At 40.9% G+C, this 16,649-nt stretch overlaps 2 protein-coding genes and 1 long non-coding RNA gene across 9 annotated transcripts; 1 reads left to right on the top strand and 2 right to left on the bottom strand.

Moving 5' to 3' along the window:
* Nucleotides 1-749: 749 nt before the first annotated feature.
* On the bottom strand, nucleotides 750-10,275 carry LOC128872147 (SCY1-like protein 2). 6 transcript variants are annotated; one of them, XM_054114554.1, is made up of 18 exons: nucleotides 9,834-10,242; nucleotides 8,825-8,939; nucleotides 8,587-8,750; nucleotides 8,341-8,478; nucleotides 8,052-8,255; nucleotides 7,522-7,642; nucleotides 7,342-7,425; nucleotides 7,099-7,244; nucleotides 6,730-6,860; nucleotides 6,552-6,666; nucleotides 6,210-6,355; nucleotides 5,916-6,069; nucleotides 5,600-5,840; nucleotides 5,226-5,394; nucleotides 4,955-5,127; nucleotides 4,584-4,873; nucleotides 3,845-4,116; nucleotides 750-3,046 (listed from the first exon to the last, which is right to left on the bottom strand). In XM_054114554.1, exons 3-17 carry the CDS (start codon nucleotides 8,737-8,739, stop codon nucleotides 3,859-3,861), a joined length of 2,523 nt encoding a protein of 840 aa, XP_053970529.1. In that variant the 5' UTR covers nucleotides 8,740-8,750; nucleotides 8,825-8,939; nucleotides 9,834-10,242; the 3' UTR covers nucleotides 750-3,046; nucleotides 3,845-3,858. The 6 variants fall into 6 exon arrangements, with proteins under 6 accessions (XP_053970529.1, XP_053970532.1, XP_053970530.1 ...); XM_054114557.1 differs by having other exon boundaries at nucleotides 3,961-4,116; nucleotides 9,834-10,241; XM_054114555.1 differs by lacking the exon at nucleotides 750-3,046 and adding an exon at nucleotides 3,069-3,760.
* Nucleotides 10,276-10,902: 627 nt separating this feature from the next.
* On the bottom strand, nucleotides 10,903-11,969 carry LOC128873024 (uncharacterized). Its single transcript, XR_008456300.1, has 2 exons — nucleotides 11,770-11,969; nucleotides 10,903-11,609 (listed from the first exon to the last, which is right to left on the bottom strand). It is a non-coding gene; the product is annotated as an uncharacterized LOC128873024 (long non-coding RNA).
* LOC128873023 (DDB1- and CUL4-associated factor 11) lies at nucleotides 10,974-16,515 on the top strand. 2 transcript variants are annotated; one of them, XM_054116300.1, is made up of 10 exons: nucleotides 10,974-11,590; nucleotides 12,015-12,123; nucleotides 12,195-12,441; nucleotides 12,516-12,662; nucleotides 12,747-12,928; nucleotides 12,993-13,085; nucleotides 13,248-13,494; nucleotides 13,570-13,725; nucleotides 13,833-13,939; nucleotides 14,011-16,515. In XM_054116300.1, exons 1-10 carry the CDS (start codon nucleotides 11,511-11,513, stop codon nucleotides 14,164-14,166), a joined length of 1,524 nt encoding a protein of 507 aa, XP_053972275.1. In that variant the 5' UTR covers nucleotides 10,974-11,510; the 3' UTR covers nucleotides 14,167-16,515. The 2 variants fall into 2 exon arrangements, with proteins under 2 accessions (XP_053972275.1, XP_053972276.1); XM_054116301.1 differs by having other exon boundaries at nucleotides 10,978-11,590; nucleotides 11,977-12,123; nucleotides 14,011-16,509.
* Nucleotides 16,516-16,649: the final 134 nt, after the last annotated feature.

Raw genomic sequence — 16,649 nt, 5'->3', positions numbered from 1 at the left:
CAAGCAGGGATTACTGTGGGCGTATTCTGTTCCCCGACCCACAGGGAAAACCGTAACCGTACCGTAAAGTGTGCTTATGGAAATGGAGATTTCCAGAGAAAGCAGGTCAACTATTCCTTAACTATGAATAGTCATAGTTCTGTGGGAAGAATGTCAAGTAAGTAAAGGGTTTCCGATAAGTGGCTCTGGTCTCGGTTTAATGATAAAATGTGCCTGGAAATGTTGAAATATTTACATATTGTTATATGCGTTAACAGTGTTATTATGTATTGTTGGGGCACCTTATACGTAGTTGATAATCTACATAAACCATGCAGACATAACCCTCGCAGACATAACCCTCGCAGACATAACCCTCGCAGACATAACTCTCGCAGACATAACCCACGCAGTCGTAACTCTCGCAGACATAACCCACGCAGTCATAACTCTCGCAGACACAACTCTCGCAGACACAACCCACGCAGACATAAACCACGCAGACATAACCCTCGCAGACATAACTCTCGCAGACATAACCCACGCAGTCATAACTCTCGCAGACTAAAAATAAAAATAAAAATAAAAATAAAAAAAAAGAAAGGAAATAAATATTAATTAATTCATTACGACGATTCATTGTTTTTGTTATTGTTTTATTTTTTTATTGTATCTGCTCAGAAATGAATACACAATTTTACCGATAATATCGAAGAATTGGATCAAGAGTCTAGAGAAAAAAATTTGTTATATATAGTCTATTATTCGAATATCGTGACAAGAAATTCCATTTATTCTTTCGACACGTATGAGTGACATAAATCTATCCGGCACATTATTTATCGACGATTCATCGATCCACATGCAAATACGGAACATAACAACGAGAGATAGTGACAACGACGATGACACTTTAACGGGTACGCTAGTTTTGCACGTACCTAGTCAGGGCACCCAAGATGGTCGTGATTTTCTTTCCCATAAGGCTTTAAACATGCTCTGATAGTTTCGTTAAAATTATTCCACTTAGGATATGAGATATTACACATACAACAGAGAATAATAGTGACAGAGGTGCCGTTTAAAAATTTGTTTGTCGCAAGAGCCGATGATAATGGCCGAACCCATTGTTGGGTATTACAAACGATACAACTACAGTTACATAGATACGAGTGTAGAAATTACCATCTAGCAGGTACGTATTAGAGAAGCGTTGTTCCCTCGAAGCTCGATATCGATATCGATGCTTCGAAAGAATGATTGTCGTCTCCTGTTCGCGCGCGGTACGTACATAGTTGCATGATATGCGCGAACAGACCGCAAAGGAAAATTAACGAATGGCTCGCGACGTGTCAACGATCCATCGAGTCGGTGATACGGTGATGGCGATCGACACCAGACACTTTTCGTTTATTTTCTTTTTATCGTTAGACAAAAATTGATCGAAATAACACCGGTGATGTAGGAAAAAGACGAACCATCGAATTTTCATAGACTTCTGGCTCGAATCGAAACCCGTCAACGAGCACTCGCTAAAGTTCAATGATTGTCCACGATTGTCCAGGATTGTTTACGCTCGTGATTCGAAATAATGGATGATAATTCCAAGAACGAACCTTAAGGACACTTGACTTGGTAAGGTTGCATGCCTGCGGAGCAACGGTTCCATCGATCGTATTTACTACATTTTAAAAAAACGTTAACACCCCTCCCCGACCCTTTCTTCGAACCGTATGTACGCGATATGAAATATTGCCCCACCAGCCTATGTAAAGAAAATTAAATATATAGTATATTATGAAAATATAATACTCGTGGTAACGTCGCAAGATCGCATTGAAATTTACAAATTGATATTCGTTGCAACAGCTTCTCGAGAATTAAACAACCGCTCGAGTTCTCTTATCCGCTTATTTCTCTTTCTCTGCATCTAACCAACGATAAGCCCGTTTCTAACCCTTTTTCTTTTTACGCTGATGCACGTCAACGCACCACCGACGAATTTCACACATAAACATATTAAATACCGATTCTACATACATACATACATGCATACATACATCTCTATCGTATTGGGGAAAATTTACAAGTCGCTCGAGGAACGCAAATGTTGCCAGGTGTATATACCCTTCGCGTACACCATTACGCGTACTTAGGAATGCGTACGTTTGATATGTATGGTTGACACAAGATACGCGCTATGTAAGTATACTATACAGACATCGATAGACTTTCATCACGAGTTACAAACATTTACGTCCCATTTATAATTCTATCCAACTCGTAATCGTATTCAACCCTCATTGTTCAACCTTAACTTGCTTCTTCCATGTTTACTCGGTGTACGGTGGGTGTGTAGTACATTGGAAAACAGATGTTTTGTTTACATTTATGTAACGCGTGTCATTCTCGTACCTCGTCAACTTAACCCACTGTAACAGTTACATTCGAGCTATATAGCTGCTGCTATGCGATTACGTTCACAGGAAATTATTATTATTTTTTTTTTTTTTTTTTTTTTTACGCAACATTTGTAGTACACAACAATTGACATAAAGTTCTGAGATTGCGAATAAACTATCGCAGAAACAGAAAAAAGAAGAAAAGGTTCTCGCCGATCCAACCTCATCTTTGATTAGGCTACGATTACTTGAAAGTGTGCATAGGAAGGACGTAATGTAACGATACTTTCGATGCGTATAGAAATACGCGGACGATACGCCTCTACTCTCTCGTATATACTTGGTACGATAGAATAGAAGAGCGGTGGTCGATACGTAGAAATGATACGAGCTACGATCGAGATTAGGCCATTTTATAATGTCTAGAAACCTTCGATCTCCAACGAAGAATATAAAAGTGTTGTTCGTTGAGAAACATTCTCATCGATGAATGTTTAGGCTACGTGTGCTCTCTCGGGAAACACGGATTGTCCTAGTTTGTATTTTCCTTCTTTGTTCGTTTCTTCGTTTGTCGCTTTCTTCGAGTATTATCACAAATACGCCGTCATTTCGGATCAAGTTTTAGTGGCGTCGAACTGGTCACGTTAACGTCTAAGAAACTGGTACTGTAACGAGATGCAACGTAACAACAATTACTTGACGCTCAACACCGAATCCACGAACAATTAATCACACGAATCATCGTCGACCGATCCATCTTCTCGATCGATCGATTCGACTCGACTCGCGTCTACTCGCTGGAGAATACTAACGCTTGGAAGTTGAAAACAATTTGTGTAAAGAAATACTAGGAATCGAGTATTTCGATCATGTCGATCCATTGGTCGATTTAAAATTTAAAGAGGTATCGTGTACTTGGATTACGTAGTGTGATAGTCGGCAAGTAACGAAGGAAGGAAGAGTTGCGGTAAAAGCTAGAGGAGTATGTTATCGTTGTATCTCCGAAATGATAACCAACGCGCGTCGATCCGTGGAAATTCTCGTCCCGATGACAATTTCAACGGAACGCATTAACGAAATCATCCAACGGGTATAAAAGAAAAAAAAAGAGAAGGAAAACAAATATTTATAAATGATAGTTTATTAAGAAAAAGAAAAAGACTGTAACAACTAAGCGTGAAAGAGAAAATATTTGGCCGTCCACGTAATCGAAACGGCCGCCTCCACGGTGTAACGTTTCTCTATTCCGGAAACCTTAATCTTTTGTCTCTGCATTGTTCTCCGCCTTACCATCAGATACATTTGCGATTGCCGAATAAAGACTGACCAATATTTTCTGCATTCTAGGTAGCGATAGTAGATTACGATATTGCCAAGATCTAGGACGAAAGGGTAAAAAAGAAAAAAGAAAGAAAAAGAACACGACGCGCGGCGACGATGGATAAGCTAGTGAATATCCTTACACTTTAACGAAGGGTCAGTGGGAAGGCTGTCCCGGTAGCTGGAGTAATGGACAAAGTGTTGGTGGTTGTAATGGTGGTCCATTGAGGTTGAGGCAGATTGGGGGTTGTTGTCTTACCATGCTCGTTCCGAATGTTCCGACCTGTTGAAGCAGCCCGGCGCCCTGCTGGGAGGACGTCGAGGAGACGGATGGACGTCTCGAGCTTCGTATACTGTTCATACTTGAATTGAGCAAATGGGGAACGCTGGTGCTGGTGATCGGCATGCCACCACCCTATCGAATTCACACACATATTGTTTATTCCGTTTTACTTATCGTTTAATCCACTACCGCGTAGCTATTATACGTAGCTATTATATGTACGTACATATGTATACATATGTAGGATCCCAGAATCGTTTCGAAAAGAGAAAGCTTAACGAGCAAACCATACAGGCGTACCACCATATCCCGTAGTAACCTATTCAATTGTTATCTTTTTATCAAACTTTATCCACTTTCATTGATTCCACATATGTATACGTATCGACAAGTAAACACGCGACATTTAACCCTTTCCATATGGAAATTACGTACGTATATTCGATCGATGGTCGTTCTCGGTCAGAGAAAGAACCGTATCGAAAGGGTCGAGTATAATCGATAAGAAAACATGCAAAAATGAAAAATGAAAAATGAAAAAAGAAGTTGTTGCAGTTTTTGGAGAAAAATATTGCTAGAACAAAGGCCAAGTACTATACCGTGGGAGGAGATAAATTTATACTCGATCCCCGACGATCTTGAGAACCGGTACTCGAGTGACGCCGGAACGCCAAGGTTCCAGCCGGTGTGCCACCAGGCGAACTTGCACACGACGGTGCTACTCGTATTTTCGGTGCCATCAGAGTATTGTCCGATAGACGTCTGTTTGGAAAAACATTCGCTACTCGGAGAAAGTTACTGTCGTTGTTTGACGCGGACCACCAAAACATGCCACTTATCGAATTCTTTCTCGCCATATTCTCGGCCGAAGCTGTCATCGATATGGAATCTGTACAACGAATAAGACCACCCATGTTTAACGATTCATGAAAATTCATCGAGACCAACGAAAGCCGATAATTCGTCTTACCGATACTACTCTTCCTGGCCATATCTTCGGCGGAAGAGGTTTTACGCTGTTCTATGCGTAGATTCGGTATATTAAAAGGCGGCACGTGTACGTTATCCGTACTATATTGATGTCGCAAGTTGCGATGATGATGTCTTTCCAAATTATCTAAAGTCAAGTGAGTTCTTTGATGTCTGTTTAATGAAAGGAAAAAAGTGTGAAAAAAAAAGTGTGATCGTTACCGAACCAGATTTCGTAATATTTTTCATCGAAAACAATTAAACAAGTTCACCTCTCTATAAGACAAAGCATATCCTGCAACACTTTCAACAGCAACTCGAATTGCTCGAGATTTAACGCAAGGTTGATTGTTTGAGGTAACAAACTCGGCATTGCCCGAGTTGCCATCCAACTCACCGATAGCCCATACTTTTTATCGGTTAACATTAATCTGTAAATTTCTGCCAAAATGTCAAATAACCATCGTTATTACCGTTATTATCGATCGATTAGTTGTTAATAAAAGTGACGAACAAAACGAAACGAAACGAAACGAAACGAAACGAAACGAAAATCTCATAGATGCGAGTACTTTATTACATTGTACCATTTGTATGTATAGCGTCGTATATACATACATATACATATACATATACGTATACTCACTTACAACCTGTACAATCACCTCAGGATCTTGTAACTTCACGTTAAACAATATCGGTAAAATGCAATCTATGACTTTTTGCTTTTCCAAGCGACTTAAAATGCAAGGAATCACGTTCAAAAGTGTCAGACAATCTATGGTACTTTTCTGAAAGGCTACAACTAATTTCGGCAGTATTATATTTCGAATGGCGTCGTCCTCTATGTACTGAGTCACGTTCGACACAGCTACGAACGCCGCTGTCTGCGAAACAGAAATTACGCTATTCTTTCGTATATCAAGTATTTTTGATTCTTTATCGTTACGTTATCCACGCACCTGCACCTGAATTGTTGAATTCTCAAAAGACGTATACAACATTGGTAATACTTCCTTCTGCACGTATTCTCGAGGAGTTTTATTCAATATCAGATGCAATTTTTCCAACAGCGTTACCGTTCCTTGAATCGTTTTGCGATTCGCCAAAAGTAACCTACGACAAATCTCGTTACGCAAGCGTGCAACCGTAACTAAACAAGTACGTAGAAACGATACGCGCTTTCCACTTTCCAAACTCACGAGCTTACGATAGCTACAAATAAGTACATAGAGACACGTAGACGGTACGCTTACCGCAACGTTGGAAATAAGATCCGATCGTACTCCTCTTGAGTACTGTTCTGGACGATGTACAGCACAGGTTGTAGTACCGCGGATTGGACTTCTTGTCCTTCCAATTCGTTTTGTAAATACGTCCAAATATGTTGATACCACAATTTCTGTGGATGTTTAAACACGTGGATCGATCTAGGTACCACGCGCGTATCGCGACAACTACGAAAGCTGTTTATTTGCGAGCCGTTAAATGTTCCGATCCGGTGGATCGATGGATCGATGGATCAACTTTCGTACTTTTCGATATACACGTCTACATACGTATCGATATCTGTGATATGTCTATCGCGTCGCGATTACCTTTGGGGTATAGGGCAAGATTTCCATTAGGGTAGTTGTGTAGAAATGCTCTTTTTGAACCACGTCTTTCATCTTACTTATGTCGAGAAATTGTAGTGCGTGGACCGGAGGGTCTCTGAAAAATAATCAAAGTCTTACCGGATTGCAAACATTCGTTTTTCAAGTAACCTTTACGTACTGAAAATATTTAATCATCGATAAAACCTGCGCTATAGGCCGATTATCTGGATCGACGTCCAATAGATGCGTAACGGCGTCCTGTAGAGGAAGCGGAATCACGGGCAAGATCGCGGCGACTTTTTCCTTGAGCTGCGGTGCAACAGAACCAAAAATACCCCTTTGGGACCACGAAAGCGAAAGCGAAAGCGAAAGCGAAAGCGAAAGCGAAAGCGAACGCGAACGCGAACGCGAATGCGAACGCGAATGCGAATGCGAATGCGAAAGCGAATGCGAAAGCGAAAGAGATAACGCAACTCTTGGAAACAACCGTGTTTCCACCGAGAACATTTCTTTCGCAACCACACGAAAACAAAACCTGCAAACAAACCTGCTCAATCTGCTTCAGATACTCTGAACAACTGTTATTTGCTTGGACAAGCGGCCGTCCCTGGTTGAAAATCGCGCATATAGTCATGCCGAAACTGTACATGTCGCTGTAAACGCTTCCCACCTTCTTTTGCTGAATCTCGGGAGCTACGATCACGACACCATCATTTCTTTCTTACAAGAAACGCTTGCTTTCCAAACTTTGCCAATACCGACAGCATCGTGGTCTACGATATATGCTTACCTATATAGTCGAGATTCGGCTGTGCCATTTTTGGCACGTTACTGCTCCATGGTTGCAATGATAGAAAACCATCGCCGAATTTTTCTACAAACAGGTACAAAGAAACAAACGAAATAATCGATAGAACACGACGTGACGCGACGAATCGAGAATCGAAACGAAAAATAATGGACGACTCACCAAAAAATTCAAAGCCGGCCAACTTCCATGTACCGGTCTTGGTGATCATGATACTTGCAGGGCAAACATTTCTATGGAGAATTTTTGAAACTCCGTGCAGAAATAGCAGGGCCTCGGTAATCTAAAGCGAACAGACAAAGTTAACAGAGATACGGATATGTATACTATTGTCATAAAAAAATACCAAGACTCTTCAAAATTCCATTTTTCTAGCAAAATATCAAACAAATTGTTTGCTGAATTCTTTGATACATTCTGAAATGCCACTAAGAAACACCTTTTTGGATTAAAAGAAACAAACGAATCTCAACGACTATTGCACATTTCAACATACAGTTTGACACAGATGTCTCACAGAGTGCTACCAAACTAACAAAAAGAAAAAAGAAATTAAATCCTTTCGATAAGCCTACGCAATTTAAATGAAAAAGTGTTGGCATTTATTGATCACGGTAGTAAATATACCGATCGAAAGAACCAGAGGTGATCGAATCAAAGACGATAATTAAATCGATATGTAACCCTCTTACCTGCAATAGACCATACTTGATCTCGATATCTAACAAATTGTAATCTTTCGCGTAGGCGGCACGACTGCTGCTCGAAGAAACTTGTCTCGTTTGAGCATTTATGTGTTGCTGCTGCTCTTGATAGGCCAAAACATTGGCAAGACTTGCCAACACTGGCTCCGAAGCGAAAGCCAAAGTACTCATGTATTCGTTTACTTTGTATACCTGCGATTAAAGAAAAAATAACGATTTAAATCGTGAAATCACGAAATCACGTTTAAAACGTGAGACATTCGAGCCTAACTCTAACCTGAAGGATTTTTGGATGAGGGAAACTTTCCAGTTGTTGTAGTCCATATCTTAAAATGTCCGTCACGCTTACTTTTTTACGCTTAAGTTTATTAGGCTTTTCGACCGATCTTTTGTCGAATAAAAATATCGATATTTCCTGCAATCGATCCAACGAATCGGTTGATAAGTTGATAAACGTATCGAGAGACCGACTACCGTATCTACACATGTATGCAGCTACAACGTATCGCGTTACCGATCTCACCTTTCCGTCCGCTTTCCTGCGTCCATCGTATATACGCCACGCGTTCTCCGGACCAGCTGTGGCCGACTGTTTTCCTACGTCGTATAAATTTTGCAACGGATCCGTCAGTAGAACATTCGGTATTTCGTTGGTCCGTTTCGACTTGGCAAACATAACGAGAAAATCTGAAAACGTTAATCCTGACCGTTCAGTCGATCACCTTCGATCGAATGTGTCCGTATATACCGTGCACGTGTACCTTTATATCTATGTCTATGTATAGTACACTTCCTACCGCTCTTGTTCCTTGCGTACCTCGATTATCGTTCCTTTCCTCTTTCTACGATCGCTTTTAAGCTATTCGCTGAGCACACCTGCGGAAACAAAACGATCTAGTACCTAGACGAACCTTCGAAATCATTTTACCTCGTGCCGACATCGATCGTTGTTAAATACTGCTTAAACTTTTCTTTTTCACATCTCCTTCCGTCTCTTATAAATACATATGTAGATACTTTTCTTTACCGATTTTTATTCGTACCTCCGTACCATATGGCAACGCAAACATACGCGCAACGGTGTGTCGTACGTACGATCATTTCTTTACGATTGTATTTTATTCAACTGGATAGATGGAGATTGAATCCGGATAAAGTTTCAATTCGCGTTAAAATTTTCAAGAGATATCTCGAAATCTGAACGGTTGTTACACTCGTAAAACGCTCCATTCGTTCCTATTTCTGTTTCTGTTCCTGTCAAGCTTAAATTCGACCACTTGTCGAGCATATCGAGATGAGGAAGACGCTCGTTGGAACAAACGGACCAACGGACGAACGGACGAACAAACGAACGCGCAAATGCCTGCCCCGTTCCAACGTACAACAAACCTCTAAACCTTTCTATTATACGAATTAAATAACTGGCAAATTTTTATGCGAACATTCCAACGAGTTAATCCTTTAAGCAAACTTAAGGATTTTCAAATGGTTAAAGAAACGATAACGTCGGTCATCTCGAGATATCGTTCAAGGTCCATCCAAGGAATGGAACTGAGGAGCTATGCTCGATAACAGTTTAACGCATCCTGCGCCGGAGAAACTCGATCGATTCGTGTTTAGTCCAATTTGTCAGGAACTTGCTCGAAAAGACCATCTAAACTAATGTGTTAACGAACGCGGACTATTGGAATAAATGAGACGAGAATAGAGAAAAACATGAATTCAGAACGCGAAAAGAACGAATGCTGTTGAAATCGAAGAATGGCTCACCTGTTGCGGACGATAACGCGTATCGTATACCTCTCGCGTAATAGCAGCACTATATGCAGCACGAACAACCCGAAAGAAGGGTTGTGTGCGCCAAGGATAGTCTGCGGTAGCTCGGAGAACGCGCGCGCCGTTCAGGAACGCGCGAGAAATCCAAAGGAACGGCCGAACGTGAATTGATGCACGATTACAACATGGCAACACGGCAACACCGCACCGCACCGCACCGCACCGCACCGCACCGAACCGAACCGAATCTACCGTCTATACAAATTGCGACGTTCCTCTCTGTCCTCTGTCCTCTCGACAACCATCGCTGCTTACTCTCCTCCTGGGATTTTCTCGGGTCCTGTTCCGATAATTCTTGCCGTTTCAGGGGAGTATGACCCTCCAAATGCAACCCCATCTTTTTCTCGGATACTTACCTTCTAGCTATCACGAAGCTAAAACGTTAGATGGCGCTATTTCAAATTGACGGTAGCTTATCTATTCGATCGACGTTACATTTTACCGAATCATCCAGTCATTTAAATACGATATCCAACATATTGCTCGACGACTTTCATTTCAACGTTCTCGACGCGATGACGCGTCATTGTTGACATACAAAGTACCGTTGTTGTCATCGATGCGAGAAATTTGCGATCAACTAGTTCAACAACCACGCATGCGTGAGCCCTGGTTCCGGCTCCTGGCTACAGCTTTGACTACGGTTTTGACCTCGGCTTCAGCTCCGGACCCGACCCGATCCCAACCCACTGGCCTGGGAAACCGCGTATACATACATATAACGCGCATATACCTGATGGACCGAGTATGACCATGACCGAAAGTAGGGACAACCGACTAACTTGTAAAGCTGTAAGCCGTAAGATGAAAGACATGGCGACTATAAAAATGGGGAGAAAATGTGCGTGCGCGAGTCAGAGAGGGGCTGCGAATAAATAGGAGAAAATGAAAATAGACCATACCGTTACTTCGTCAGCCGATTACATCCTGCGCCTTATTTACGCGCAAGAAAAACAACTTGGCGACGATCGAGTTTACGATTGGTCGATAAACAATTACAGGATCGATTATCCCTATCATTTATTAGAAAATAAATAATCAACAAATTCGGTTGCAAAAAGCAATAAACATTGCTTTACGTTTGCTTTTATTATTATACCTATACGTGGCGTTTTCATTTACTTTTCCATTTTTCCAATTTCGAGATTCAACGCAACAACGATAACACATCCATTCTATGCGCTCCTCGTCCACACAAACGGAATGTCACGTCACACATTCAGTCACCGTCGCTATCCTATCCCTTCCCAGTTCCCATAGACATCCCCTCCACCGCAACGTCAACGCTCATTTTCTCCTTCTCGCTCTCGCTCTCTCGTGGACGTGTTTATTATAAACGCCGCACTATCGCTACAATCGCACCTTCGATCTGTTACAATTTTCTCGATGAGAACTTTTTCCACGTGCCATAAAAGGAAGATTTACGTATCTTCGTTCAGGTTCCTCTCCCCTTGCCTGCCTGTACGTCAACTTCTCTGGCGCAGTCTTCGTTTCTGTCATCGCCTCTGTTTCAACTGTCATAGTCGTAGTCTCGCTACGCTACGCCATTCAACCCTCGGACGTTTTCCTTGTTTGATTTTAGACAGTAAATAAGATTCGTTTGTTCGCTGCATGGGAGGCATTAATTCGCGGACTATGGACATCGAACATGATCCAGGGCTTGCCGCTGTCTTGCAATATTTGATACGCAGGTTGGTCGATTGTTATTTCCTTGACGAAAAATTGAACATCGTTTAAGAGTAGGACCTTTTCTCTGATCCGATTCGGATTTTCTCTATACGATCTGTATCCGTATCTATATATTATATATTTCTACACACGTTCGTTCAACGAAATTCGACGGGAAGAAAAAGAGGAGAAGAATTCTAACCTCTCTACGTATATGCACCGAGCGAATACATCAACTTGAATTCTCCAAGCAAACTGTTTCCTTCTCTTGGAACGATTGTTCGTTTCGTGCTCGTTTCGCCGTCTTCTCCGAAACAAATTCATTGATATCTCTGATCCGTCTTACGTTAGTCTTCCAAGCTCGTACAAAACTCCTAACCTTCTCGATCCATCTCTTCGACTTCCACAGGAATCGAGAGTATAACTCTTTTCGTTCCATCGTTGCAGCGGCCAACTGCACATCATATCCTCGGATCACGATGACTCGGACGAAGAATATGCCGCGAATTCACAGCCGCCGAGAATCACATCTTTGCCGAACACGTCCAGGCTAGATGTTCGTTATTTTTTTATACGCGACACGATTGCTCGCGGCTATAGTTTTACGTGGTGTGTTTTTTTTTTTAGAAAAGTGAAATAAGTCTCGCCACCAAACTAGCGTCTGGATTTATTAACGACATTGATAAATCTAACCTCTCCGTGACGTCGATGATTCAAAGAAGAGCTTTAGGTCTTGGTTTCAGTACGGGAGAAAGATGCAGAATAAGTAGTAATTTTCTGCCCAATACCCTGCAACCGGTAGCTAGATATAACGCCAAAGCATTTTGTGGTTCTTACTCCAAAGATGGAAGATTTTTCTTGACTGCTAGTCAAGGTAAGTTTCCCGGTACCCTTGTATATGCTTTGTATCTTTTATACGTAGTAGTGAGATACAATTTTTTTTTACAGATAAATTTCTGCGTCTTTATCAGACGCATAACGGAGATTTTGTAAGATTTAAAACGATTCCTGCACGAGACGTTGGCTGGAGTATTTTAGATACAGCGTTTAGCCCCGATGGCAATTATATCGTTTATTCGAGTTGGTCGGAATATTGTAAGTACGGTTTATCCATCAAGAAAACTTGTCCGTTAATCGCAGATACCGTCCGACGATACACCACTTATTCTTCCTTTTCAGTACATCTGTGTACAGTTTACGGGGAATCGGAGGTACAAGAATCGTTGCCGCTGTGTCCCGAGGATCGAAGGTTTTGCGTATTTTCTCTTGTATTTTCTAGCGATGGGCGAGAAATTTTGGGTGGGGCGAACGACGGTTACCTGTACGTCTACGACAGAGAATGTCAACAGCGTGCCTTTAGGGTTTGTATAGAATGTTTTTCCATTCATTTTATATACTTATTACTTGGTGCTTGTTCATTTTTAGATCGAAGGTCACGACAACGACGTAAATACAGTTGCTTTTGCTGATAATACCTCCCAAATTTTATATAGTGCTGGTGACGATGGCCTCTGTAAGGTATTTTCTTCTTTCTTTTCTCACCTGTATAAACGCTTTTTATTCTTTTCCTTCTTTTTTTTGCCTTGCCTCCGCCTCGTTTCGCTCTCTACCAACAACGCACTTATGCACACTTTTATTTCGTTTCCCTAGCAATTTATTGACATTTTTTTGTTTATTCAGGTCTGGGACAGAAGAACGTTAAATGAAAGCGATCCACATCCGGTTGGAGTATTGGCTGGTCACATGGATGGTATAACGTATATCGATCCACGTGGCGACGGTCGATATCTCATCACCAACAGTAAAGACCAAACTATCAAACTATGGGATGTTCGTGCATTCTCTGATCATAACGGTGAATTGAATACACGCAAGGCTGTTGCGAATCAAAACTGGGATTACCGATGGCAACGTGTACCGAAACGACGTAAGTAACGATCGATCGAGCATTTTTCGAAATTTCGTAATTTCGTAATTTCATTTTTTCGTTTTTTTGTTACAGTCTACAAAGCGAGAACTATGTTGGAAGGTGACACCAGCGTTATGACCTATCGTGGTCACTCGGTGCTTCAGTCTCTGATACGATGTCACTTTTCTCCTTCCTCCATTACCGGTCAAAGATATATATACACGGGATGTGCTGCCGGACGAGTAATAAGTAGGTTCTAATTTTTCTTAATAATTTTCTTATAAAGAATATATATACGCGCGCGCGCGCGCGCGCGTGTGTGTGTGTATGTTTACTAGTTGCTATACTGATTTCAGTATACGACGTATTAACGGGTAGGATAGTCAGTACTTTGACGGGACACAAAGCATGCGTACGCGACGTTAGTTGGCATCCGTTTCATCAAGAGATCGTCTCTACGTCTGTAAGTATTAGGCATGGAAAATACGATAAATCGCATCGTTTCCATAAATATACACGTAATTGGGATTTCAGTGGGATGGTGCGATTGTACGCTGGCGATACGCTGGGAAAACTAGCCTCGACGACTCCAATTCGGAAGAGGAAAGCGACGCGGAATCACCTCCGCCTACTTTAAGAAGAAGCGAACGAATAGCTGCTCAAAGAGCGAAACATGCGGCCGCGTGTTGAGTCGCGTAACGACCTCTCTACCGGATAAAACTGGATGTTCTCGGGATTTCAGTCTTTTCGTTCCTACGAGGAGGGAGTTAATGCTCGACACTTGTTGACAGGATATTTTTCTAATCGATGACACTTTTATTCATCGACGTTCGAGAGACTAACTTTCTTCTACAAGACTGAGCTATTGTCAAACGTACACGCCTCTAAGGAATCAACGTTGTGATATTCTGGCCACCTCGACGATGCGTCATCGGAGAATGTCTTTAAGATGACAGTAAATTACACGATACATAGCACTCGGAGTGAACGACACATTCTCGTAAAACCAGAGACCAACACACTTTTAACCCGTTATCGAACGATACTTGATTCTTCTCCCTTTGAATCGCTTTTATTTTTTCAATAGGATCCTAGCGAAAAATCCTCTCGATCCTTTTATGAGAAAAATTACATACGAGTAACAAGAATTCTCTATTATTATTTTGTTTAATCTTAAGGGGTATCTTTCTCCGATCAACGGGAATACATATCATTTTAATTGTTTGCAGCCGGTTCTAGTTTTTTTTAGTTGTACAACAAAATTTTTATTACCAAAAATGTAGCGTCAGCGTGCACAGTGTGTTAATTTTGATGACAGCGGACAGGAGCGCGATAGGTTAAGAAGAGAAAAAGAGTGTTTTCGACGGTTCGACGGTTTTTCAAGTTGATTAAAAGTAAAAAGGATCATACGATAAATTATCAAGTATGTATGTGGTCTGTAAAGTACGTTTAAACATTGCATACAAACTCCCAAATATGTACATACACACAGATAACTTACGATATGTATGTGTGCGTGTGTGTATAATATATGTACATGTATACACACACATATATATATATATACATACGAATAAATTGTTAGATAATAATAAGGCAATTTTGATGTTTCATAGTTTGTTTCGAGAAACAGATTCGCGTAATCCTAGTATATTTGGTACCTCTTACAGATGGAACGTTAAGGTTAAAATAGCAGGTGAAATGATTGAAACATTTCCAATGTTTTATATTTGATGGTTTGTTAGTTTGGCAAACTGTTGTTTGGTCTTTGTGTAACACGTGAGAACGAAATCGGTAAAGGTTCTTATCAAGGAATCCGTAAAAGAGACACGAGCTCCCGTTTCTATCCGTTTACAGTCGCCATATATACGCGTTGGGAAGCCAAAAGAATGGCTGATGATGCGTTGTGGAGCTTATACGGGGTTTCATCGTATCCGTGTCTCGACACGTAATTATATTTGGCTATATATATATATATATATATTTTTTTTTTTTGTCACCTGCCTTCGCCTTGTTTGGGGTATTTCGTTGGCTCCGTTACGTTCCTTGTCAAGGTACAAATAGAAAATTGATGTGGTAAAAAGAAATGACAGAAAACAGTGTTTCAGAAATTGTTAGAAAGGACAAAGTATGAGTAGCAGGTATCGTCGATGGACTGACAATCCGAGCAGCTGCAGCTAAGTTTCCTTTAACGGAACGCAACAAAAACAGATGTAAGATTACGCGATCGTAATTGCGTGCCTACATCTGGAATAACTAACAGACAAGAGAAGATCGTTGATTATCGATAGCGATAGTGTTTGCGATTCGTAAAGGAGACGGTAGATAACATATAGATACGTATAATATGTGTACGTACGTGCAAATACACGCGACGCGTGACACAATTTTAATGTAAATATTGAACGTTTAAATCTCGACTTGATTAATCGTAAAAGATGTATGTATATTCATATGCAGAGGTAGGAAAAGATGATGGGTCCGTTTTGAAAAAGGAACAGACGAAGCTGTATCGTTATCGCATTATAATTGCGTTAATGCGATAACGCGGTCAGCATTGATATTTAAATTTATTTGTTTCCGCTTTCCCGTCCCGATAAAGATAAAATTTAGTCTACAAGACGACAAAACGTATAATATTATTGACTGCACGATGTACGTTTTCCTTTAGAGTTTCGATAGTTTACCTACGAAAGATCGTGGTATACCGTACTGTTTTTATTTATTCATAGATCGTGGGATTTCACGAGGCAGTTAATATCGTATCGTATCGTAATATTTGACCGATGTTACGTCGCGTTAAATTAAAATTCCGACGAAATTCAAATTTGGCGTCTTGGAGAATATCGTTATTTTTGTAATAGTTTCACATGTCGTATTTTTATACATATATCGTAATTAATAGGATATCACGAATCGATTAAGTGGAAAAGAAAAAGAAAACGATGCGTTGTATGATATACGTAGGAGAGACCTAGTGAAAAGATCGAGCCTACGAATTAGGCGACAGATGTTTCGATAAAAACGGGAGAAAATGTGGTAGTAATTGCAGCCTGATTCTTATCGAGGATCAAGGGGCGCCATGCAAACGCGTTTGTCGAGAGAAAACGGCCTCGATTATCGACGTATATATATATATATAATTTGTTTTCAGCCATTTCGACATAATCAGA

This window comes from Hylaeus volcanicus, chromosome 2, assembly GCF_026283585.1.
Source record: "Hylaeus volcanicus isolate JK05 chromosome 2, UHH_iyHylVolc1.0_haploid, whole genome shotgun sequence".
NCBI lineage: Eukaryota > Metazoa > Arthropoda > Insecta > Hymenoptera > Colletidae > Hylaeus > Hylaeus volcanicus.
Note: the sequence above shows the minus strand (reverse complement) of the source record. Positions and strands in the feature narration are given on the sequence as shown.

Excerpts from the sequence above, each read along its gene's own strand:
- LOC128873023 (XM_054116300.1), top strand. The coding sequence starts at position 11,511 with ATGGGAGGCATTAATTCGCGGACTATGGACATCGAACATGATCCAGGG. Across the intron at positions 12,929-12,992 it reads GTCAACAGCGTGCCTTTAGG|ATCGAAGGTCACGACAACGA; the intron begins GTTTGTATAGAA and ends GTTCATTTTTAG. Across the intron at positions 13,495-13,569 it reads GCAACGTGTACCGAAACGAC|TCTACAAAGCGAGAACTATG; the intron begins GTAAGTAACGAT and ends TTTTTGTTACAG.
- LOC128872147 (XM_054114553.1), bottom strand. The coding sequence starts at position 8,739 with ATGTTTGCCAAGTCGAAACGGACCAACGAAATACCGAATGTTCTACTG. Across the intron at positions 7,245-7,341 it reads GCCGAATCTCGACTATATAG|CTCCCGAGATTCAGCAAAAG; the intron begins GTAAGCATATAT and ends TCGTGATCGTAG. Across the intron at positions 6,861-7,098 it reads ATCTGAAGCAGATTGAGCAG|CTCAAGGAAAAAGTCGCCGC; the intron begins GTTTGTTTGCAG and ends GTTGCACCGCAG.